This window comes from Diospyros lotus, chromosome 12 (assembly GCF_014633365.1).
Source record: "Diospyros lotus cultivar Yz01 chromosome 12, ASM1463336v1, whole genome shotgun sequence".
In the NCBI taxonomy this organism is placed as follows: Eukaryota; Viridiplantae; Streptophyta; class Magnoliopsida; order Ericales; family Ebenaceae; genus Diospyros; species Diospyros lotus.
This window is the reverse complement of record NC_068349.1, coordinates 5970882-5995382: the sequence shown is the minus strand read 5'-3', so window position 1 is coordinate 5995382 and position 24501 is coordinate 5970882. Positions and strand designations below refer to the sequence as shown.

General features: G+C 35.0%; 5 protein-coding genes across 6 annotated transcripts in view; 3 read left to right on the top strand and 2 right to left on the bottom strand.

Moving 5' to 3' along the window:
* Positions 1-6338, top strand: part of LOC127786608 (probable lactoylglutathione lyase, chloroplastic) — a 41560-nt gene extending 35222 nt beyond the window's left edge. The window contains exons 1-9 of one of the 2 annotated variants that reach the window (XM_052314108.1): positions 2025-2191; positions 3375-3579; positions 3690-3814; positions 3937-4001; positions 4092-4304; positions 4423-4470; positions 5061-5168; positions 5240-5380; positions 6151-6338. In XM_052314108.1, coding sequence (XP_052170068.1) covers positions 2074-2191; positions 3375-3579; positions 3690-3814; positions 3937-4001; positions 4092-4304; positions 4423-4470; positions 5061-5168; positions 5240-5380; positions 6151-6201 — 1074 coding nt within the window. In that variant the 5' untranslated portion in view covers positions 2025-2073 and the 3' untranslated portion in view covers positions 6202-6338. Of the gene's footprint in view, positions 1-2024; positions 2192-3374; positions 3580-3689; positions 3815-3936; positions 4002-4091; positions 4305-4422; positions 4471-5060; positions 5169-5239; positions 5381-6150 lie in introns of those variants that run through there. The other variant, XM_052314110.1, reaches the window with a different exon arrangement.
* A 2308-nt stretch (positions 6339-8646) lies between these two features.
* Positions 8647-9577, top strand: LOC127786809 (E3 ubiquitin-protein ligase ATL42-like). Its single transcript, XM_052314475.1, has 3 exons — positions 8647-8722; positions 8777-8945; positions 9217-9577. Exons 1-3 carry the CDS (start codon positions 8647-8649, stop codon positions 9575-9577), a joined length of 606 nt encoding a protein of 201 aa, XP_052170435.1.
* Positions 9578-11232: 1655 nt separating this feature from the next.
* Positions 11233-12086, bottom strand: LOC127786808 (ankyrin repeat-containing protein ITN1-like). The gene is made up of 2 exons (XM_052314474.1): positions 11973-12086; positions 11233-11871 (listed from the first exon to the last, which is right to left on the bottom strand). The coding sequence occupies exons 1-2, from the start codon at positions 12084-12086 to the stop codon at positions 11233-11235; spliced, it is 753 nt and encodes a 250-aa protein (XP_052170434.1).
* A 36-nt stretch (positions 12087-12122) lies between these two features.
* LOC127786807 (E3 ubiquitin-protein ligase ATL42-like) lies at positions 12123-13680 on the top strand. Its single transcript, XM_052314473.1, has 2 exons — positions 12123-12517; positions 13197-13680. Exons 1-2 carry the CDS (start codon positions 12123-12125, stop codon positions 13678-13680), a joined length of 879 nt encoding a protein of 292 aa, XP_052170433.1.
* Positions 13681-15504: 1824 nt separating this feature from the next.
* LOC127786606 (ankyrin repeat-containing protein At5g02620-like) lies at positions 15505-22726 on the bottom strand. The gene is made up of 3 exons (XM_052314103.1): positions 22102-22726; positions 17850-18265; positions 15505-16690 (listed from the first exon to the last, which is right to left on the bottom strand). The coding sequence occupies exons 1-3, from the start codon at positions 22646-22648 to the stop codon at positions 15833-15835; spliced, it is 1821 nt and encodes a 606-aa protein (XP_052170063.1). The 5' UTR covers positions 22649-22726; the 3' UTR covers positions 15505-15832.
* Between the last annotated feature and the right edge of the window lie 1775 nt (positions 22727-24501).

Genomic DNA, 24501 nt, shown 5'->3' with positions numbered 1-24501 from the left:
ACTCTCCAGCCACTGGTCACTGCCTCTTACTAGAAATTTCATCAAACATGTGGTAGGCGTATTTTCAAAACTTTTACATGCATCAATATCTTCGCAAGTGATTACGTCTATTGTGCAGTGTGTCGCTCGTCAGCTTAGATCCATTGTCCCATCCCCACGTCCCTTACTTGTCTCTCCAATTAAAGTAAATCACGTCTCCAAATTAATATATATCATTAAATAGTAATGTATATTAATAATGATAAAAAAAAACTTAATAGACTTATTTTAAAATTTATTTTGTAATTAATAGGAAAAAACTCATTTCTTCAAGGTAAAAGGATGATTTTTTTTCAAGCAAAATACTTTTAAACATAATACTTCTAAACAGAGATGAAAGTATTATGTCCAATCAGAGATAGATTTTTTCTTGTTAATTGCATAATAAATTTTAAAAGATGAACATTAAGTTTTTTGTTATTATTAATACACATAATTATTTATTGATGCGTATTAATTTAGTGACGTACAACCAAAGAGATAAGGGGATGGTGGAGTAGATGTGGCATCGTTCCATATAAAATATAAATAATATTTTTATGATATAAAGAATATACATTATTTTTTATTATATATCGCTATTTTTTTTTTTGTATTCCTTAGGTGTGTCAATTGTGGACGGAACATACCTCAATAAATTATTGACAAATAAAATAATATATGTTTAATTATATACTTTAAAGTATAGGCAAATTACACTCATATTTAACAAATGTGTTTTTAACAATTTGAGAAATAATTATGATCCATTTTATAATTTTAATTATAATTTTCCCTTTTATAGTTGTCAAGATTGCTAATGTAATAAAAATCTCCTTGCATTTTTATTTTTTTTACCCTTATCTTTATCTTTCTCTTCGTCATCAAAATTTATCAATTTATTCGTCGTTTTTTCTGTTTTTATAGTTCGATAATAGCTAAATTCTTAGTGAATGTAGAAAAAAACCCAACATACAACTGAATTTGGATTAGTTTGGCAAGTGAGAATCAAAGAGAAAATGTAAATGTATTTTTATCATATGAAAATTTTTAACATAGGAGAAGTAACGATAAGAAAAAAAATGTAATTACAGTTATTGTTGTGTTTGTGTCTCGCAAAACAACCAGAAAAATAGATCGTTAGGGCAAAGAAAATAGCAAAAACAGTATGTAAAATGGACTAACAGCAAGCTGAAAAATAAGAACAGTAAACTCCCTTTAGGCGCTCGAAAATGAGGAAAAATAAAGTGAATTTTCAAGGCTTAGCGTTGATCGGTTCGACACCCACAAAAGATAACAAAAAATCGGTTCTAAGCACAACCCAAGAACCACATTCAATCAACACCCAAAATTGCCTTAAACACAAAACCCACAACTGAGAATCGCACACCCACACAAGGACGAAGAAACCTTACCAAGGAGAACCCTCTTCTCACTCTCGGTTCTCTCTTCACTCGCATTCTCCTCTATTTGGCGCCTCCTATATCTCCGATTTAACGATCCAGATAACTCCCAAGAATCAGGAAAGATCTCTCCAAAGATGAGGATAACCATCAGGATATCCGAAACGATTGAGATAAGATAAGTGAAGCAGAAAACAAACTTGCGTAGAAATCGATTGGGAGAACAGAACTAAAGAAGTTAGGTCAAACGAGGACTTATATATGTGGGCTTTTAGATAAGGCAGTGGGCTTGTGAAGAAATGGACTTGGTCTTTGTGTTGCGCAGCTGGGCCAGGCCCAGCTTTCCTCAAAATCAAAATAAATGTGCTTAGGCCATTTTCTTGATGGGCTACCTCTTTTGTGGGATTGAATTTCTCAATATAACTATTAATCTTGGGCCGAGTCCTATGATAGATAACTTATCCGACCAAAACATCATCGGCTTTGACTTATTGGGTGTCACACCTCAACAGTTATAAAGTCAAAAAATATATTTGTTTTTATTTTTTTTCTTTTTTGCCAAATTTCAAATATGTCAAGCGTAATTTAACCTTTAACTCCTCGTGGGAAGAGGATAATCTGATAGAAGCTGGACAGTGCCAGAGCTTCCAAAATGTATTGCTGCTCTTCACATTCTTTCTCAATTCCTTCTTCTTCTTCTCGGCAGTGCCTTCCTCTGTCTTCGGCTTACAACCCTTCGCGAAGACTCGCTCTCTTTCACCTCACAACCGGTACGTATATCGAACCCTGATTTTCCATCGCTCTTTTAGCGGAGAAAACATGGGGATATTTGATAATGAGACTGTTCGTGCGCACACGTAGATATTTGATAATGAGATTCGATTATCCGTTTGGTTTCTGGGAAATATGAGGAGAATGAAACAGTCGAGTTGTGCATTTTGGTGCTTCTTGTGGTTTTCACTTTTCAAACAGATGAGAGCCTGAATTAAACTAACTCGGCAAATTTGCTTTTTAGACCTAATTATCTACCAGCAGCATTATGTTTCCCTTGGCTGCATCCGACTAGCGGGGATTGCCAATGCCAGGGCTCCTGTTACCTTATTGTCTCTGACACGAGTTATAAGTGCTTTACCGAAGATAAAGCCATAAATAAAAATGATTGACGAACTGAAATTCATGTAGCCTGTGTGGGATTAAGGCTTAATATGTTGTTATGTGCAAATGCCCTGCTGCTCTGTTTGTTGCTTTTCAATGTTGTTTTTCTATTTTTGTGGAGGAATCTCATGGATGATTAAACTTGCATTGACAATTGGTTTGGAATTTCAATACTTTGAATAGTGGTCGATGCAGATTTTTTGACTGCGGTAAAGTTTTAATGTCCTGATTGCATGGTGAATAATTTCCACAATGCATACATTATATCTATTTTTCAAGTCAGTATTGGTCTAGATGAATTGATATGTGTGTTTTATGATCAGTAATCCTTGAATGTGTTGATACTTCTCCTTTATACTGTGCATTATTTGACAAATTTCTTTGTTTTATTCAAATCGATATCTATGGTTTATGACGCCATCCAAGTGTCCAAATTTTTGAGGATGCAGTATATCATTTTTTTGGTCTAAATTTATAATTGGCTTGTAGTAAATCTATGTCATCATCTATCCGTCTATAATTTTGAGGATGTAGTATATCCATTTGTCTAAAATTACAAATGGCTTGAAGTTAATAGCTTCTTCTTCTTCTTCTTCTCTTTCTAGAATTACAGATTTCATGCTACAGAATCTGATTTGTTTAAGAAATTTGTGTTATATTCCATTTTTATTTTGCTTCATCTTCTCATGTTTGGGGGTTCCAATGCTTGGCCGTACTACTTTTAGCAAGAACAGAGTGAGATGGTGCACCATTTTTGCTTGCTTTAGTAATCACTTGTGACTCTGATTGGCAATTCAGCTATCCCTCAGCCAGCTCTATTTGGTGGAAAAGATTCCATACTACTAACATTGGATGGAAATGCCATGGAGACGAGCACAGTGGCAAATATTGTCCAACCAACTACTGTTGTCAATGAGCAGAATGCATTAGAGTGGGTGAAAAATGACAAGAGAAGAATGCTTCATGCCGTTTACCGTGTTGGAGATTTGGATAAGACAATAAAGTATGTCTGTTTTGATGGAGCATTTGCCGTCACAGGGCTGCTGTTTGCCAGTCCTACTGACATATAAATTATGGTCCAGATGAGAGCTGATAAGCTTGCCGTGATTGCAGATTCTATACTGAGTGTTTGGGCATGAAGCTTTTGAGGAAACGTGACATACTGGAGGAGAAATATTCAAATGCTTTTATGGGATATGGTCCTGAAGATTCCCATTTTGCTGTCGAACTTACTTACAGTAAGCTATTCAATTAGCTGACATCTTTGTTGAATGTGATATGTTGAATCTTCAGTTTCACTTCTTCTGAAGTCTCTGAATGATATCTAGAGCAGACTTCTTTACCCTGTGATGAAGTGCAGATTATGGAGTGGACAAGTATGACATTGGAACTGGGTTTGGACATTTTGGCGTTGCAGTTGAAGATGTAAGTCCATTATACTTGAGAGGAGGTTTGCTTCCTTGCTTACAATCATATAAAATGTTTACCTTACCTTATGGCATGTAAATTACATAGGTAATGAAAACTGTGGATTTTATAAAAGCTAAGGGGGGAAAAGTTACCAGGGACCCTGGTCCTGTCAAAGGTGGTAATACCATTATTGCCTTCATTGAAGATCCAGATGGTTATACATTTGAGCTTTTGGAGAGGGGGCCTACGCCTGAGCCCCTTTGTCAAGTGATGCTGAGAGTGGGAGACCTTGACCGCTCAATTACTTTCTATAAGAAGGTCTAGCGTAACGTTTGCAATTTACAAATTGTTTGAAAGATATAGTTTTCTCTTTAACTTTTGCTATTACATGCACGATTTGGAAGAAAGTTTTAACCTTTTTGTGCCTGAATAACAGGCCTTTGGCATGGAGCTCCTCAGAAGAAAAGATGACCCTGAAAACAAGGTGAATTCTTTCTGACTTGCAACATTATCTAAAGTCTCATATCTCTGGCTATTCTGAGGAACAAGTGTTTTTCGGGAATGCATACAAACTTTGCTGTTGCATTTCAATGCTCTAACATGGGCTTACATTTCCTATTTCTTGAAGTTCAACAACGGCAATAGCAACAGCATATCTTTATCATCTAGCAAACACAACACACATTTGTAACTCATATCATATCTGTTGCTTGATCTGAAGAGTTTTACGCTAGCATTCAGCTAGCTAACAGAATCCTCCTCTTTTATTCGGGCTTGGGACCAGTTGTAGATAGGAATCCACAAGCAGAGGTTTCCTGTGCCCTGAAGTTCATTTTGGAAAAATGTGGCTCTTAGCCTCTCTTAAACCTTTAAGTTGTTATTACTACTAAGTCAAGAATGGTCGTGTTAACAAGCCAATGGTCACTAATTTACTACTTTTCTCAGAACCATGCGTGCAATGCAGCCAGGTTTCATTTGTCTAAACCTCTTGAACCTTGTTGTTTATGAGAGTATTATCGCATATGCTGATCGACAGCACATGTTCGTGTACAAAATGTCTGGCTTTGCTTGCAGTATTCAACAGCCATTATGGGTTATGGCCCTGAAGATAAAAATGTTGTGCTGGAACTGACCTCCAATTATGGTGTCAAAGAATATGACAAGGGAAATGGCTATGCACAGGTAATATTCTACTTGATAATCTTTTACATTATGCCATTAGCCTTACAAGACGAGCTATTTGTTTTTGGTAGATTGCCATAGGCACCAACGATGTCTACAAGACCGCTGAGGCTGTAAAACTGTGTGGAGGGATAATTACGCTCGAACCGGGGCCTTTGCCGGTTATCAACACCAAGATCACAGCCTGCTTGGACCCTGATGGTTGGAAACTGGTAGGCCCTTGGACCCAAGCTCCAACTCCATTCTTCCATTCTGGTCGGAATAATTTTAGATTTCTCATCATTTCACCTGCAAGACCTTAAAGAAATCTTTAAGAATGTTCTGGAAACCTCAGTTTAGTTTGGACGTCAGCTCCTGTTATCAACATTTCATGTTGATGCAGCAGCAATCTGAAAAACTGACTTGTCAGTATTATTAATTTTGGAATAAATTTGTATGTGATTATAATTCTTAGAATAAGGAATATAAGGTAGGCCATATCAATTTTGTGGCATTTTTTCTGTACAAAATATTTGCAGATAATGTCAATTTTTTTCATGACAAATATTGGGTTTGTCGGATGGAGGCTCTTCGATAACCCTACTCAATACCCTAATCAAAAAGGCTAATGTAATTTTTGAAATATGCGGAGTACCTTGTCTTGTAAGTCTAAACTACAAGGACCTGCGCAATTGATCTTGCACTGGATACATTAACCAAGTCGCATACTAGCCCTCAAATTATGTTTCATAGTATGGCATTTATATACGGGCTGACCCCAAACAATTTTAAATCTAGTCGTCATCACGAAGAATGTTACTATATCTTTTTGTACCTGATCTAACCCTTGTGGGTTGATTGGTACATGTTCTATTTCTCTAAGTAAATTCACTTTTTTGATTGGTACATTTACACTGATGCTAATCTGTTTCTTATTTTCTTTTCCTTTCTCTGTTTTTTTCCCTTTGAAAGTAAATTGCTTTGATCTTTATTGCTTCTGCAGGTATTTGTTGATAACATTGATTTTCTCAAGGAGTTGGACCAGTTGGTGTAGCAAAAAGAATCGCCATGCAAGATGTTTATGAACAATTTTAAGTCTTCTTTTTCTCGGATCATTTGTAACATACTGTTGTCATTTCCTATTGACAACACTCATTTTAATAAATAAAATAGTCTTGTTTTATGTAAAAATGTTATGTTAATGATGTGATGACATTATTTGTGTAATTACAAATTACATTGATTGGTGTTTTTTTTTAATATATAGTCATCATTTAGTTATATTAATTGGACACATCAATTTTCAATTGGCTAAATTTATATTTTTATTCTTATATTTTTACCCTTTTTTTTATGTGGTGACTAGTATTTTTAGCTCAATTTAATCTCTGTATTTTAAATTTTTTTTTTATGACAATTTTAATTTTTTATTATTTTGATTAATCATTTGATCTGCATTTTCAAATCAATTTAGCTTTTATACTCTGACATGAACATAATGTAAAATATCATTTTATCTTATATTTTTTTTACACATAAAAGTATAAAGATTAAATTAACTTTAAAATATAGATTTAAAGATGTAATTAAAATAATGAAAAATTTGAATTTTTACATGAAAAAAATATCAAAGTACCGAGATTATATTTACTCAACAATAAAATTTAAGGGTGTGCCTGCATGGGCAACCCAGTTGGTCAAGAAAGGGGACACAAAGTGCCTTCCGTGGTGAATCTTGGACCAAAATTTAAGGATGTAATCAAAATAACGAAAAATTCAAATAATCATATGAACAAAAATATGAATTTAACCTTTTTCAATTCGTATTTATTGTTCAGTAATATTTCTTAATTTTCTCTTAACTCATCAATTAAAAGTCTGTCGATATGTTTTTTATTCAATTCATTTGTTAAGCCACTATTTTATGATAAAAGTTAATAATTTTAATCAATGTTCCATAATTCTAACAAATTAATAAATTTAAAATTATAACAAATATAAAAAATTCGGTTTCTTTTGTACTTACTGGTATTAAAATGGTGTGACTGTAAATATTTTTAAAAAAATATTTTATTTTATTATTTATTCAAACTAATTAAAAGATTAATAAAACACCTTACATAAAATAATAGCTTGGTAAAGGTTATTTCTCCGGATGATGTAGTAATGCATGAGGTTTAAAATTCAAAAAATATATTATTTAATTATTTGAATATTTGACTTCATACGATCTAAATTATAGAAAAACAAAAATAAGAATTAAATATGAAATAGAATAGGGAAATGATATTTTTTTTTTAAAGTAAGAAACAAAAATGTAAGAGAAAAGCATGAATAAAAAAATATAAGGAATTTTTTATAAATATAATTTTTAATATAAAAAAATATTATTCAATTTAAAAATAAAAATAAAAATAAATTTTATAATACATTCAAACAAATATAAACAAAAGTTTTATTATCCATGAATTACGACTTATTAATTAAAAAATAATAATAAATTAAAAAAAAATCAAACATAATACAAAATAATCAAACATAACTTGATTTTCATGGATGAAAATGCATGTTGAAAAGAGAAATAATTTTTGATAATTTTTTAATATTATAAAACAATCTTAAAATATTTCAAAATTGCATAAATACTCCCAAAAACGATTTTTTTTTTTTTAAGTGTTTCTCGACATTTCGATACAAAAAAAAAAAAAATTTCAAAAATGTTGAAATAACACCTCTGAAGTATTTCTAGACATCATAGCACACGACACTTGATGACTTGAATAATCATGTATTATACACTTTACAAGTTAAGAAATGAAAAAACTAATGATTTGCTCGAGATCACTCGAATTATCCTTCATTGAAAATAAAATTTCAAATGCAAAATGTGCAATTTCAAACCCATAAAAAACCCATAACTCATTTTGGATTCTCATTAATGATAAATATCATGCATTGAATATGTCTTTACAACAAAAAAGAAAAAGAAAAACTCTCCAATCTCTATTTCACTTAGGAATAGGACATAGCTTGCTTATTTTCTAACTTGCCTCTCCTTTTCTATCACAGTTGTTTTTCTTATTAAAATGGAGAGAGACAGCCAAAGAAGAATCCCTGAAACCAGACACACATATAAAACACAAGGACAAGCCATCACCATCTCAAGGACTTGGTTTGAAGAAACAGTCCTATAACTTCAGCATTGTTTAACTCTTCACAGAAAATAATCTGCAAAACTAACATAATATGGACAGTATTAGAGACAAAACAGCCATTTAGCAAGGATCTACAAATAAGAAGCACAGCAATGATGGATGGATTAGGTGTTTTTCCATCTCTCCATGGACCAAAGGGTGTTCATCATGTTTCTCTTCTTGTTCTTCCATGCTAGCCCAAGGAACTCCTGATCAGCGTGTCTCTAATCCAGTTCAACCAAGCCTTGCAATCATTATCGCCATAATCTCAATCATGTTCTCTGTAACAATTCTCATGGTTCCCTATGGAAAGTTCTGCAACACAACTAGGCCTGTTCTCTCTGGCCCTAGACACACCTTTCATGAACTTGTTAGATCAAGGTCTAGATGTTCCGGGATTGATAAAGCAGTGATTGAAACGCTACCTTTTTTCAGGTTTTCTTCACTCAAGGGATCCAGAGAAGGCCTTGAGTGTTCAGTTTGCCTGTCTGTCAAAGTTTGAAGACAGTGAAGTTCTTCGGTTGTTGCCCAAGTGCAGGCATGCATTCCATATGGATTGCATCGATAAATGGCTAGAAAGCCGTTGCAGCTGTCCCCTTTGCAGGTATAAATTTGAAGTGTGGGAGCTTACAAGTTTCAATTATACGAACAGTCTGAGATACTCTACGAACCCTTCTAATCTACCAGAGGATCCAAGTCTTGAGCTCTCTGTTCGAAGGGAAGAGGACCATCAAAGTTCATCAAGATTCAAGATGGCAAACAGTTTCCAAAGTTTTCACAAACCTAAGAAAGAAGATCTTGTAATTCAAGAAGGTGACATGCAAAAACTCCTCCATAAGTTCAATCTTCATCTCTGATATTGTTTACAAGAGCAGATGGAGTGATGTTAACCCTTCAGACTTGATGTTGTTGAAGTCTGAGATGCTTAATATCATATTAAGCAAGAGACTCTCTCTTTTGAATTCAAGTGTCGAGTTCCACCATGGCTTTTCCATGAACGAACAAATTGTGAAGATTAAGGAGGACTTGGATAGGAAGAGACTGTATGAGTTTAAAGTTGGTAAAATGAATATGAGTCATTCAATTTCTACTTCAAGCTTTCCCTTTGATTCTAAAAATGAAGGAAACCAAACTGCAAGCTCAAGACTACTAATTCCAGCTCAGAACAGATCATTGTCAGAGATCACCAACATTTCGAGGTTCAGAGAGTTCAGGACAAGAAACAGGATCATATAAGGAAATAATGGAAGAGATGAAAAGATGAGGAGGCTTTGGCTCGAGATAGTAAGGCACACAGTTGAATGGTTTGCAGGCCAAGAAGAAATTCAGAGGATTCAGAGAGCAAGAGAAAACCATCAAATGTGTGAATTTGCATCTTCAGAATAAATGCATTGTTGTTGACACTGAGATTGCAAGCTAGTTGACTTTGGCTAGGGATTCCTCAGTCATTTCTGCTAGTAAATCATAGTGCTTTCTACAAATTCACGATGCAAGACATGTTTTTGAGTTCTCATGGGTTGTAGATTGTGGTCATGCCTATGTTAACAATTTACGTTTGTTGATAAGTAACAATTTCCCATAATATTATCAAATGCAGAAGACCAACTAGCTTCTCATTTATGCTAATAATTGTTGCCCCCTTTTTTTTTCCATGCTCTTACTAGTTTACCAACCCCACATAGATGAATAAAGGCTTGATATATTGTTGTTCTTGTTCTTACCAGTTTTGAATGTTCAAATAACAATAAACCCAAGCATATATGCACCAAAGAAACTCCACGTTTTGTTGGTTGTGGGAGTCCTCTCTAGAATTGTCCAAGTGACGCCTAAATAAACTAGTTCCAAAAATCTTATCCTATAAGTATATACTATTTATACTGGTACACGAAAAATAAACAAAAAATATTAATAAGAAACAAAAATAAAGAAACCAAATAAATAAATAAATAAAATTGAAAAAACAACCTCAAAGAAACTTAACTATACAAGGTACTTGTAGTTTATTGGTATCTTTTTTATTCAAAACCACCCGATTTATGCAACCAGAATTCATATTCTGTTAAGAATAATAATGACACAGATAGTCCATAATCAAAATAGAAAATAAGTGTAAAAAATAGAAGAACGATAATAACTGAATCACATCATCAAAATGTTCACATGTACAAGGTAAATTTTTTGCAGACAATATTACATGCTTAATTTGTTCTTTTTAATGCAAGTTTATTACCAAATGCCAGTTCCAAACCTTGTTGAGAATTACAAAATACAGAAGTTGTTTTTTAGTACTCTTTAACTCCAACCCCCACCCCCACCCCCCAACCCCGGCTGGAAAAAAAAAAGTTGTTTTTATTTATGTAGCTTTTATTTAACATAGCAGCTGATCACTCCTTTCCCCTAATTAATCTACAATAACGTTTCTTGTGTTATCACTTCATCAATTTGCAAAATAAATTAGTAGTTCTAATCAGAAGCATTTTGTATAACTCCTAAAATATTCCTCAATGCCATCTTACATACAGACCTGACTGCTAGGAATTAGGACTCTCAACTTCATCGCAAGATTCAAAGACTTCCAAATGTATGTTCAGAAGACTGCAAGACTTTCTATCCCCTGCAATAATATACTTAATTTAATTTGAGAAATTAAGTACCTGGACATTTAAGCATCGTGGTATCTTACATCAAATATTCAGGAGCTGTATCTTGGAAGTGCAAATGAAATGATAAGAGACTCTTTAAACATTACAGATTCTGTCAACAAAGAAAATCAGCTAGAAATACATGATATAGAACAATAATATATTGGAAAAGAGAAAATGCAAGTGATATTAGTAGTATGCATCGTCCTATGTAAATGCCCAGATGGATGCATATATGATCAGCAATATCTAATACAAGTGGTAACCTCCTTGATCTGAGCTATCAATGTCCGAGTTATATGGGGATTCTCCAACACGACTGATGGTACTGTTCTCTCTGCTTTCCCTCCATTCCCATTTTCTATGCCAATGCTTTGGAAGCATTACTCCTAGAATTAAAAACACAGTCAATGTGCAGCCTCCACCAAGGCAAACCAGCTCAATGGACACCCATCCCATCTCCTTATCATGTGGCATAATTGCCCATACGGCAGCAATATAAGCCGACAACAAGAACAGGGTAGATAGCCACATGATCTTACGTGTCAGTGTTAACAGTTTCATCATGGCTTTTCGCGTGAAAGGAATAACGCTCACGAGAATATTGACAATACCTAGTGAAGTGAACAATGCACTAATGTTGAATGTCATGAACGCATTGAAAGGAGTTTGCCTACCCATTATAGCCTTTCCAGTATCTTGGTCAAAGCCGCCAGGGGGGTTTATGCCGGCAGCAAATGTAACAGTTGCTATTAAAACAGCCACAACAATTATCGTATTTCGGGCATTTCTGATCCCCTCCATCTGATGTTCATGTAGTGTTGCTCTGCGATGTCGGCTGCAATATTGCTGGCCCTGAGATCCCGAGGCCTTCTTTGAAGGCAAATTCTGGATGTTTTCATGAAGGGCTCACCAATAGATTAGATTTCTGGGGAAATTGGAGGCAGCTCAACACCTCTCTTAGCTCCTGCTTCTTGCAGCGCTTGTACAATAGCAAGAGCACCTGAGTTACTGGCATCAGATTCAACTAAATCTAGTGCTGTGTGCCCTTTCAGGTTTTGAGCATTTACCTCTATGCGAAGGTTTAGTAGGTAGATGACCATCTATCCTCGAGGAGAAACATGTGCAAAATGAGTTAGATGCAAGTGGAGCGTGTTTCTAATCCAGTTCAACCAAGCCTTGCAATCATTATCGCCATAATCTCAATCATGTTCTCTGTAACAATTCTCATGGTTGCCTATGGAAAGTTCTGCGACACAACTAGGCCTGTTCTCTCTGGCCCTAGACACACCTTTCGTGATCTTGTTAGATCAAGATCTAGATGTTCCGGGATTGATAAAGCAGTGATTGAAACGCTACCTTTTTTCAGGTTTTCTTCACTCAAGGGATCCAGAGAAGGCCTTGAGTGTTCAGTTTGCCCGTTAAAGTTTGAAGACAGTGAAGTTCTTCGGTTGTTACCCAAGTGCAGGCATGCATTCCATATGGATTGCATCGATAAATGGCAAGAAAGCCATTGCAGCTGTCCCCTTTGCAGGTATAAATTTGAAGTGTGGGAGCTTACAAGTTTCAATTATACGAACAGTCTGAAATACTCTACGAACCACAAGGAAACTCGTAACACCAACTCCATTCGTAATTCCATCAGTTATTCGTCTATAAAAAAAAATGAGTTAATTCCGCTAATCCTCTTATCCATCTAGTTAAGGATGTTGCATAAAAACATCTATGTAACCACGATTATATGACCAATCATATATGACATTTATTATTTTGTCCCAAATAATTCTCTTAAAGCCTACCTTAACAAACGAATTAATTAAATCTAAATTTTGCAAAGATAAATAAACTGGCTTATATAAAAAGAGTGCTATAAATATTCCGAAATAGCCTATACTGACTGAAAAAATTGTATCTTTTAAAAATTCATACCAATCCAGAGAATTTTCCGAATTCTTAGGTAAAAGATTTATAGACGGAGTTAACCATTTGGATAATATATCCAATGCATTCCTTCTACTCTACCAGAGGATCCAAGTCTTGAGCTCTCTGTTCAAAGGGAAGAGGACCATCAAAGTTCATCAAGAATCAAGATGGCGAACAGTTTCCAAAGTTTTCACATGCCTAAGAAAGAAGATCTTGTAATTCAAGAAGGTGACATGCAAAAACTCCTCCATAAGTTCAATCTTCATCTCTGATATTGTTTACAAGAGCAGATGGAGTGATGTTAACCCTTCAGACTTGATGTTGTTGAAGTCTGAGATGCTTAATATCATATTAAGCAAGAGACTGTCTCCTTTGAATTCCAGTGTCGAGTTCCACCATGGCTTTTCCATGAACGAACAAATTGTGAAGATTAAGGAGGACTTGGATACGAAGAGACTGTATGAGTTTAAAGTTGGTAAAATAAAAATGAGTTATTCAATTTCTACTTCAAGCTTTCCTTTAGATTCTAAAAATGAAGGAAACCAAACTGCAAGCTCAAGACTACTGATTCCAGCTCAGAACAGATCATTGTCAGAGATCACCAACATTTCGAGGTTCAGAGAGTTCAGGACAAGAAACAGGATCATAGAAGGAAATAATGGAAGAGATGAAAAGATGAGGAGGCTTTGGCTCAAGATAGTAAGGCACACAGTTGAATGGTTTGCAGGCCGAGAAAGAAATTCAGAGAGCAAGAGAAAACCATCAAATCTGTGAATTTTTATCTTCAGAATAAATGCATCGTTGTTGACACTGAGATTGCAAGCTAGTTGACTTTGGCTAGGGATTCCTCCGTCATTTCTGCTAGTAAATCATAGTGCTTTCTACAAATTCACGATGCAAGACATGTTTTTGAGTTCTCATGGGTTGTAGATTGTGGTCATGCCTATGTTAACAATTTACGTTTGTTGATAAGTAACAATTTCCTATAATATTATCAAATGCAGAAGACCAACTAGCTTCTCATTCATGCTAATAATTGTTGGCCCTTTTTCTTTCCATGCTCTTATGTCATGACCCCGAGGATCCCCAAAGATAGAGTAGGAAATATAATAATTTTTAGCTTACATGCATTACTATACTTTGTAATTTCCTTTCTTCTTTCTGTTAAAGCTAATTGTTTAGGCTATAGATAGTTATAGTCATTGTTGTAACTGCACATGGGTGCATGGGCAATGCTGTGAGGCTATATAAGCCACAGCTAGGGAGGATAGAAGGCATGCTTGAATTGATAATTGAAATCTGATTCTCTCTCTACAATTTCTCTACAATCTCCCTCTCATTTCTCTATTCTGCTCTCTCTCATTTTCTCTCTAATTTCTCCCCCATTCTTCTTCAATTTTCCCTCTAATACATTCTGCTCTTAACCTTGATTCAATCGGATATTTCCGATTGTCCATTTCAGTCCGTCTTGAACCCTAGGTTCATGACATCTTACTAGTTTACCAACCCCACATAGATGAATAAGGGCTTGATATATTGTTGTTCTTGCTCTTACCAGTTTTGGATGTTCAAATAACAATAAATCCAAGCATATATGCACCAAAGAAACCCCACTCTTTGTTGGTTGTGGAAGTCCTCTCTAGAATTGTCCAAGTGACGCCTAAATAAACTAGTTCCAAAAATCTTATCCTATAAGTATATACTATTTATATTGGTACACGAAAAATAAACAAAAAATATTAAAAAGAAATAAAAGCATAGAAATTAAATAAATTAATTAATTAAATTAAAAAAACAACCTCAAAGAAACTAAACTATACCCGGTAGTTGTAGTTTACTGACGTTTAATGCAACCAGAATTTATATTCTGTTGAGAATAATAATGATACAGATAGTCTATAATCAAAATGAAAAATAAGTGTAAAGAATAGAAGAACAATATCACATCATCAAATTTTTCACATGTACAAAGCAAATTTTTTGCAGACAATATTACATACTCAATTTGTACTTTTTAATGCAAGTTTATTACCAAATGCCAGTTCCAAACCTTGTTGAGAATTACAAAATACAGAAGTTGTTTTATTAGCACTCTTAACTCCAACCCCCACCCCCCAACCCCGGCCGGGAAAAAAAAAAGAAGAAAAAGTTGTTTTTATTTATGTAGCTTTTATTTAACAGAGCAGCTGATCACTCATTTCCCCTAATTAATCTACAATAACGTTTCTTGTGTTATCACTTCATCAGTTTGCAAAATAAATTAGTAGTTGTAATCAGAAGCATTTTGTATAACTCTTCAAATATTCCTTCATGCCATCTTACATATAGACCTGACTGCTAGGAATTAGGACTCTCAACTTCATCGCAAGATTCAAAGACTTCCAAATGTATGTTAAGAAGACTGCAAGACTTTCTATCCCCTGCAATAATATACTTAATTTAATTTGAGAGATTAGGTATACTTAATTTAATTTGAGAGATTAGGTACCTGGACATTTAAGCATCGTAGTATCTTACATCAAATATTCAGGAGCTGTATCTTGGAAGTGCAGTTGAAATGCTAAGAGACTCTTTAAACATGACAGATTCTGTCAACAAAGAAAATCAGCTAGGAGTACATGATATAGAACAATAATATATTGGAAAAGAGAAAATGCAAGTGATATTAGTAATATACATCATCCTAAGTAAATGACGCAACGTGTAGCGCGTGTAAAAAAAATACATCAAAATAAACTTTTGAAAGAACAAACTTAATCAAGTAGAATTCTAAGACATATGAAGTATTAAAATACTGTTTGTTACTATTTCAGAGCTACTGTTCCGACGTTACTATTTCAGTTTGGTTGAGTCGGTCTTGCGCTGGGTCTTGATCGATGACTGCATCAGTAAATGCCCAGAAGGATGCGTATATGATCAGCAATATCTAATACAAGAGGTAACCTTCTTGATTTGAGCTATCAATGTCCGAGTTATATGGGGATTCTCCAACACGACTGATGGTACTGTTCTCTCTGTTTTCCCTCCATTCCCATTTTCTATGCCAATGCTTTGCAAGCATTACTCCTAGAACTAAAAACACAGTTAATGTACAGCCTCCACCAAGGCAAACCAGCTCAATGGACACCCATCCCATCTCCTTATCATGTGGCATAATTGCCCATACGGCAGCAATATAAGCCGACGACAAGAACAGGGTAGATATCCACATGATCTTATGTGTCAGTGTTAACAGTTTCATCATGGCTTCTCGCCTGAAAGGAATAACGCTCACCAGAATATTGACAATACCTAGTGACGTGAACAATGCACAAGTGTTGAACGTCATGAACACATTGAAAGGAGTTTGCCTACCCATTATAGCCCGGTCAAAGCCGCCAGGGGGGTTTATGCCGGCAGCAAATGTAACAGATGCTATTAAAACAGCCATAACAATTATCGTATTTCGGGCATTTCTGATCCCCTCCATCTGATGTTCATGCAGTGTTGCTCTGCAATGTGGGCTGCAATATTGCTGGCCCTGAGATCCTGAGGCCTTCTTTGAAGGAAAATTCTGGATGTTTTCATGAAGCCTTCCTGGTGCAAAGGGCTCAGCAATAGGTTGGATTTCTGGGGAAATAGGAGGCAGCTCAACACCTCTCTTAGCTCCTGCTTTTTGCAGCGCTTGTACAATAGCAAGAGCACCTGAGTTACTGGCATCAGATTCAACTACATCAAGTGCTGTGTGCCCTTTCAGGTTTAGAGCATTTACATCTATGCGAAGGTTGAGTAGGTAGATGACCATCTATCCTCGAGGAGAAACATGTGAAAAATGAGTTAGATGCAAGTGGAGCATTGCTACAAGATCAAGAATATGGTCTGATAAATTATATAGCATAGCACCTTTAATGAATCCAGGACAATTGGGAACCACCCCTCAACCACGAAAATTGTGTGTAAGTAGGCCAGTTTTGGACTCAAACATGAAAATGAGATCAGCTCAGGATATAACCCGAGACTGCTCAAGGACGGCTTATGCAATGATGAGACTTGTAATAGTAAGAGGAAGAACAAAATGAACAAGGCATCTCTAGTTCTAACAGTAAAACACTTGTCATGAAGAACAAAGATAGGAGGATACTTAAAGGGTCCAAAAGATATAACAAATATGGAGATATACCCAAGTCCAGAAATAAAATAAAGCGCCGTAAGTGTGACAAGCCTGCCTGGTCCCTTGGGAAAAAAAGTTGCAGGATCTTGATGGTGCAGAACATAAAGAAGTGGCAGCAAGTAGAGGAAGAGGGAGGGAAAACCAGGGAGAGAAAAGAGGAAAGAAGTCGGGAGAAGAAGAGGAAGAAGAAGAGGGAAACCGGAGAGAGACAATTATAACAGAAAAAAGAAATCCATTTTTTATTCAAAATCAGGCGTATCAATTGTTTAAATCAATAATACCTATCTATAGGCTAAAATCCTATCACAAAAGCTAATATCAGAAATCAAAATTTACTAGCTACTGATCACTTGAAACAGGAACAAAAGATGAGAAGAACCAGGAAAAGGTTGAAAATAAAAATACTGCACTTATTCTGACGTCAAATGTTGAGATGGTGATTTCAGTTTTATTGTGCCAAGGATAAAGTGCTTCCATATTGATGATCTAGATGCTGAGCGAGCTAATGATTCTGCAGTCTCATATCATTGTGAGGCCAAAATAGCTTTTCACTAGGTATAACAAGTGAGTATGGTAGTGTAAATACAAGAAACAATTGTGTTATAAAGATCAAATTTTCCCTTGTCATTTCTGTTCTTATTTAAATTTTCTAGAAATTAAATTTGCTTTTGACAGATTCAGCCAACACCAATAGACACAGACAAGCGAGCCAAATCTCCGAATGCATCACAAACGAAACGAAATGAAGGAGCAGCTGATCGCTAATTAAGAAGTCGGATAGAAAGAAACTTACAGCGCTGAGCTTCCCGGCGATGGCGAGGTGGAGGACAGTGTTGCCATCGTTGTCCGGCAAGTTGATGAGTGTGGAGACATTGAGGATTTCCACCAAATATTTGAGGGCTTCGAACTGGTTGTTCTTGACGGCGAGGTGGAGAAGGGTCTCGCCGTTGCGGGTCTTGATCTCGGCTGATTCGAGGCTGGTGGAAAGGATCTCGTGGATGATGCTGACTCGGCCCTTGGAGGCGGCGCAGTGGAGCGGCGCGAGGCCTTGGAGGTCCTGCAAAGTGGCGAGGTCTAAATTGAGCCTAAGCAGTTCCCTGGTGATCTCGAGGTGGCCTTTACTGCAGGCTAGGTGCAGCGGAGAACAGCCCTGCCAGTTCCCCTTCCACGCCACGGCTGGCCGCGCTTTCAGTATTTCCTTCACCTTCTCTGCTCCACAAACAGCGCCAGCTTTCTTAATAATAATAATAATAAGAAGAAGAATATTATTACCATCTTTCATAACTTTTTTTTATATTATTAAGGTTTTTTATATACTTATATTCTTTATAATAAACATATTCTTAAAATATTTTTCACTCTCATTATTATGCCTCAAATTAATCAAGATGTAAGCAAAATAAACATATTATATACCCTCTCATAATTTTTTCCTTCAAAGAGTAGAAAAAGTCCCTTCCTTCCCTTCGATCAAATTATGGTGTTAAAATTTTCAAAATGCCCTCCCCATTTATTCTCTCTTCCCACTCAACCTAGCAATGGTTGATGTCTTTTTTAAACATTATTGTAATTTTTTATCTTTTTTTATTTTTTCTTTGAAACATATAAATATATTTTAAAAGATAAAATATTAAATAATGATGAGAGAAAGATAAGAAAGAGAAGAAGAGATGGAATGTAAAAATGCGACGGTAAATTAATGAGGACATCCTTATCAATTTATTCTATAAATAAATAAATACTGAATGAATTAATATATATATATATATTTAGCAATTATTGAATAAAAAAAATTTAAAACAAGACCGGACAGTATGAAGAATTTTTTTTGTTTTTAAAAGTTCACTTGTAAAATAACATAATTGAATAATATTTATGAAAAATGCTATTTGTACAGAAGAAAGTTTTACAGGATATTTATAGGAATGATATATCACGATATTTTGACATCAAAATATTGTACTATTTCGTGATATTTTGATCCATGTTCATCCCCTTCTTCATCTCCCCTCTTCCCTCGCTGTTGCAACCTCACCCGCCGTCGCCTTGCCTCGCCTCGTCTTGCCTCGCCACTGCAATCTCCGTCACCTCGCCCCGTCGCCTCACCCTGTTGCCTTTGTCGCCTCGGCCGTCTTGCCGCCTCGCCTTGCCATTGTCGCTTGTCGCTGCTGCTGCTACCGCTGGGGCCGATAGTGTGAGAGGGAGAGCGAGAGAGAGACAGGGAAAGAGAGATGTTTTGGGCATTTGGATCATTAATTACATGGACAAAATGAATATTTTAATTCTTCTATAAATATTTTTGTAATGTATGTTCTGTATAAAAGCATGACTCAATATTTATTTTTAGTTTCTTAACTAAAAATAAACACGTGCTATATATGACACAAGTATGTCAATTATTTACAAATGGAGAGCGGAAAGCATGGCCCCATGCATGGATGGGAGTCCAAATCTGCTATCCCTTCCCACTGTCTACTTTATTGTTTCTCCAATCAAATTAGGATAATGTCATACCAACAAATTGATGGATAATTTTGATGATAAAGCTCAATTTATCATGATATTTTAATACTAAAATATCACAAATATCATGATAAATTAAACTCAAATTTTTGAATACTCACCCAAAATCATGTCTTCCCCCTCATACTCTCCTTATCCTTCTCTTATTTCTCTTTCTCTTATTTCTTTCTCTCTCGTCTCATTCTCTTTCTTTGCTCATTCTCACTGATGCATCCGCCATTCCAATTGTTATTCGTCTCTGCCTTTGCCGTTCCAGCTACCGTCAACACCTCTGTCTTCGTTGTTTTTGTCACAGATGCCTCTCTCTCTCCTTTCCCCCTCTCTCTCCCCCTTCTTTTGCCTTATTCTCTCTCTACTCATTCTCGCTGACGCATCTACCCTTCGCCTCTGTCGTTCGCCTCCGCTATTCTGTTGTCGACGCCTCCATCTCCCTCTTCTCTTTCTCTCTTTCCCCCTTTCTCACCTCATTCTTTCTCTTTACTCATTCTCATCGACACTTCATTTTCCTTTCTTTCTAGGCCTCCATCTCCACCGACTCCTTCGACGTTCGTCATTTGCTGTCGACACCTCCATCTCCCCTCTCTCTTTTTGGGTCACTAACACATATATAATATATTTACTGAAAATGTATTTGAATATAACTTTGGTTAAATATACATATTTTCTAAATAAAAATATAGGCTAAACAAGAATAAGAAATAATATATTTTGAATTAAAATATATTTTTATATTATTATTTATTTCTTTATTTATTTATATTGTTTGTTAAATATAATATTATGATTTTTTTAATTATATATATAATTTTTTAACTTTTAATTCAAATAATATAAATTAATAATAACATAAAAATATATATAATTATTTATATATAAGATAATTATAAAATACATAAAATTTTATGTTTTGTTTGAATAATAAAAAGAAAAAATATAATTGTGTTGTGATGGATATAAGAATATATCTTTCTATTAAAAATAAATATTATGATATTATAGTTTATAGTTTGATTTGCATTTTATAACTTTAAAAATAAAATAAAATTATAAAAATAGCAAGTTAAACTATACTCTTAAAAGTTTCAATATGTTATGAGCTAAAATTTTTAAAAGTAACCAAATCCCCGTCTCCCCGAGGGAAAAGTCAAATGTGTCCATGAAAGTTGCATTAAATAAATTTATTTTTTACATAAAATTTTATGTATTTTATAATTATTTTATGTATAAATAATTATGTATGTTTATATGTTATTATTTATTTATATTGCTTGAATTGAAAGGTCAAACACAATATGTAAAGTTGTACAAAATCTTAATATTATATTTTACAAAAATCAGAAATCATATTTAAAGTTAAACAAAGTCATAATATCATATTTTAGATTTATACAAGTAATATAAATAAATAAAAAAATAAATAATATGTAAGTAATATATAATATCATAGATTACATATTTATATATATATGTTGGTTTAATAGAAGACCCACAAAGAGATAGGGAAGCTAGAACGGTAGAGGCGAATGGTGAGGGAGACTAGAATAGAGGTGAACTACAATCGCGTTAATGGCGGCAGATGTTGGTAAAGGTAGCTACGTCGATGGCAATGATGATGAGAAATGAGAGAGAGGTGTCGATGGGGGCTTCAACGGTTGCGGACAATAAGAATGAGCATAGAGAGGTAAGAGAGAGGGAAGGAAAGAAAGAGAAAGTACGACGAAAAAGAGAAAAGAGAGAGTGAGAATGAATGACAATAATGGAGTTTTGGAGATATGAGAGTGAAAGAGAGATAGCAAGGTGAGAGTAAAAGGCAAAGAGTGAAGTTGTCTTTTTACACTGACGGTTGATATGTAATTTCCTTTGAAGTTGTCTACAAAGTTGTCTATCGGTTTGTTTTATATATCTATTAAATTATGCCACCTCATCAAATAGTAATATGTATTAATAATGACAAAAAATTTAATGTTCTTCTTTTAAAATTCATTTTGTAATTAACAAAAAAAATTCATCTATTTTAGATAAAGAAATGGGTTTTTTTTTTAAGATAGAATATCCATCTAGAAGTATTTTGTCTGAAAAAAACTCTTTTCTTCATCCAGAAGAGATGAGTTTTTTTTTCTATTAATTATATAATGAATTTTAGAAGAAGAATATTAATTTTTTTTATCATTATTAATATATATTACTATTTAATATTATGTATTAATTTAGTAAGATAGCATAATTTGATTATCTCTTAGGATTGACTTAATGGTCAATAGAGAGTGATAGGCAGTTTAAGTTTTTAGATTTAAATTCACTCCTTGTGTAATTATTTTAAATTAGATTTAGATTTATTTTTCATATTAAAAATCGTAAAATCTAGCAAGAAGAGCCGCCCGGGGGGGTCCCAAAATATAACGTACGTTTTTTTGTATAAAATTTCTATCGGAGTAAAAAAATAAAAACAAAATCACCAATAAGCTATAACCATGAAAAAAATAAAAACAAAATCACCAATAAGCTATAACCATTAAAATTACCGGTGTGACCCGCAGTAGCAGCAACGTGGAGAGAGGTAGTCAAAAAGTCTTGCTCCTGCGTGAGCAGCGCTGGAAAGCCTAGCAAGTGCTTCACCACTTCAACTTTCCCTCTGGACCCTCTCTCGTGCGCCACGAACAGCGCCCTCTCCTGTCTTCCATTCAGCTTGTGAACCACCCCTGGATCAATCTGCGCTAGCAAGCTCACGATCTCCATCCGCCCCTCCCTGCACGCTTCATGCAGCGGGGTCTCCATCTCCGCGTTCCCTGCCGCCACCATCTCCGGCTTCAGCTCCAAGATCACCGCCACCAGCACAGCGTGCCCGAACCGCGCAGCCAGGTGGAGCACGGTGTTTGATGTTCCGCTGGTGGTTTGCTGGAGGAGATCCTCGTCTTCTTCCACGAGTTTGAGGAAGGCCGGGACGTTACCTTTCTCGATCGCCTCGTGGAGCCGGCAGTCCATGGCTGGAGCTGCCGGAGAAGAAATGCCCATGGTGCAGAGATGGTGTGATGGTGGTGGAAATGTTATAGAGAGAGAGATGTGGTCCATTTGGACGGCGGTGGTGCAGAGATGGTGCGGTGGTGGTGGAGAAGTTATAGAGAGAGAGATGTGTACGTAGGTGGTGCAGGGATGGTGGGGTGGTGGTGGTGGATTCTGGAGAATTAGTTATATAAAGAGAGAGAGAGCCGTGAAGTGCCGCGTTGGAGTGGTTTTTCCACAACTTGCATGCACTCGGAAAGTTCCGGCACCGCGGTGGGCTGGTTTTTCCACAAGCATAAATTTTACACGGAGAGAAAAAAGATGGAATGATAGAAAATTAGAAATAGGAATAGAAGTGGAAAGAAAATGAGCCTCACCCTCTTCTTTGCTCGAAAATTGAGTGAGTGTTTGGCTGAGCGGTTGGATGCGCTTATACCATCATGCATGTTTCTTTTGTTAATTGTTTAGTAACATCAAATAGTTTTAAAGCTATATATATAGTGACGAGGGGAATAACCTTGGGTCTATAATTATGCCAATAGCTCGGGCGGGCATTCAGTAGCAGCCGTGCCACTTGTTCCCTAATGGGGAGCTTCGCTTATGATTATCTTGCTTGGTTCTAGAAGACACGTGGCGGATAGGCATCACTACGCCAGTTAGCTGGGTGCACAGTAAGGAAATCTCCGAGTTTTAGGGACCAACCATCTCACCGAAGGTCACGGAGGCAGAAGTTATCCTAAACCTTTGGAGACGGGTGCAACTATGGAATCCTTATCAATAAGATTTCGAGAAGAGCGGATGGGAGATCCCGAAGACCTCTCTAGGATCGTTATCTCGGGAGAAGAATAAAAAGAGAGGACAAAATAAAAAAAAAAGGGACTTCTACTTTTGAATACGACATAAGTAATTATACTGGCTTTTTGATAGAATACGTTCGACTTGATCGTCAGAGACTAACCGAAAGAGCAAGTCCCCGTCTCCATTGCAGGTGCACAGGAAGAAGTGGAAGAGGGTGATCGGCTACCGCATCATCATATAGTTTAAATGTTAAATTAATAGAGTTTAGAAAAAGTTTCCTCCAAACTTATTTATTCAAACAAAATACAAAACTATTAATAGGTGGTTTATCAGTTTAAATTTTACACAATTTAAAAACTAAATAGCTTTTAAGATATATTAAAAAACTCTAAACCAAACACCCCCTGAATAACGGGAAACAAATCTACTTGCGAATCGCTAGAATTGGAACGATAACGATGGAGTAGAATTATAGAAGAAAAATTGATATAAAAGGCGATCGAGCAGCTGAGCTTCAACCAAGGTTCTCGCCCATTTCTCTCTCTACTATCTCTCTATACAATTTCTCTTTCTATAAATTGTATTTTTTACATAACGTCGATAAAAATGAAAATAAAGAGAAAACAAATTATCTATTAAAGAATTTTTAAAATTAATTATTTTACATATTTAGTTAATCATGTTATTTTCTCTCTTCAAAATAGATTTGAAAAATTTTAAATTTATGAAATAATTTTACTTTCTTTTATAATGTAGAAATTAAAGTTAAAATTGTTTGATAATGATAATTTGAAGAAAAATTATTTAAATCTTAAAATTTTATAAAACATGATATGGTGATATTGATAATTTAGATTTATTTTCAAAATTAAAAATTTAAAACAATTATAATCATAAAAATTAAAATACTCTTGAGCCGGCCGGCCCTCGGTGAATTGAAGGGCCTCTCGCTTGTTTATTTAAAAATCAAAAACTATATAATAATAATAATAATAATAATAATAATAATAATCATCATCATCTTAATAATATTGATAAATAAAATAGTGTTATTGTAAATTCTGATTATTTTGTAATTTTATTTTAGCTGAGAATAAGCAGTAAAAATGAAAAGAATATTAATT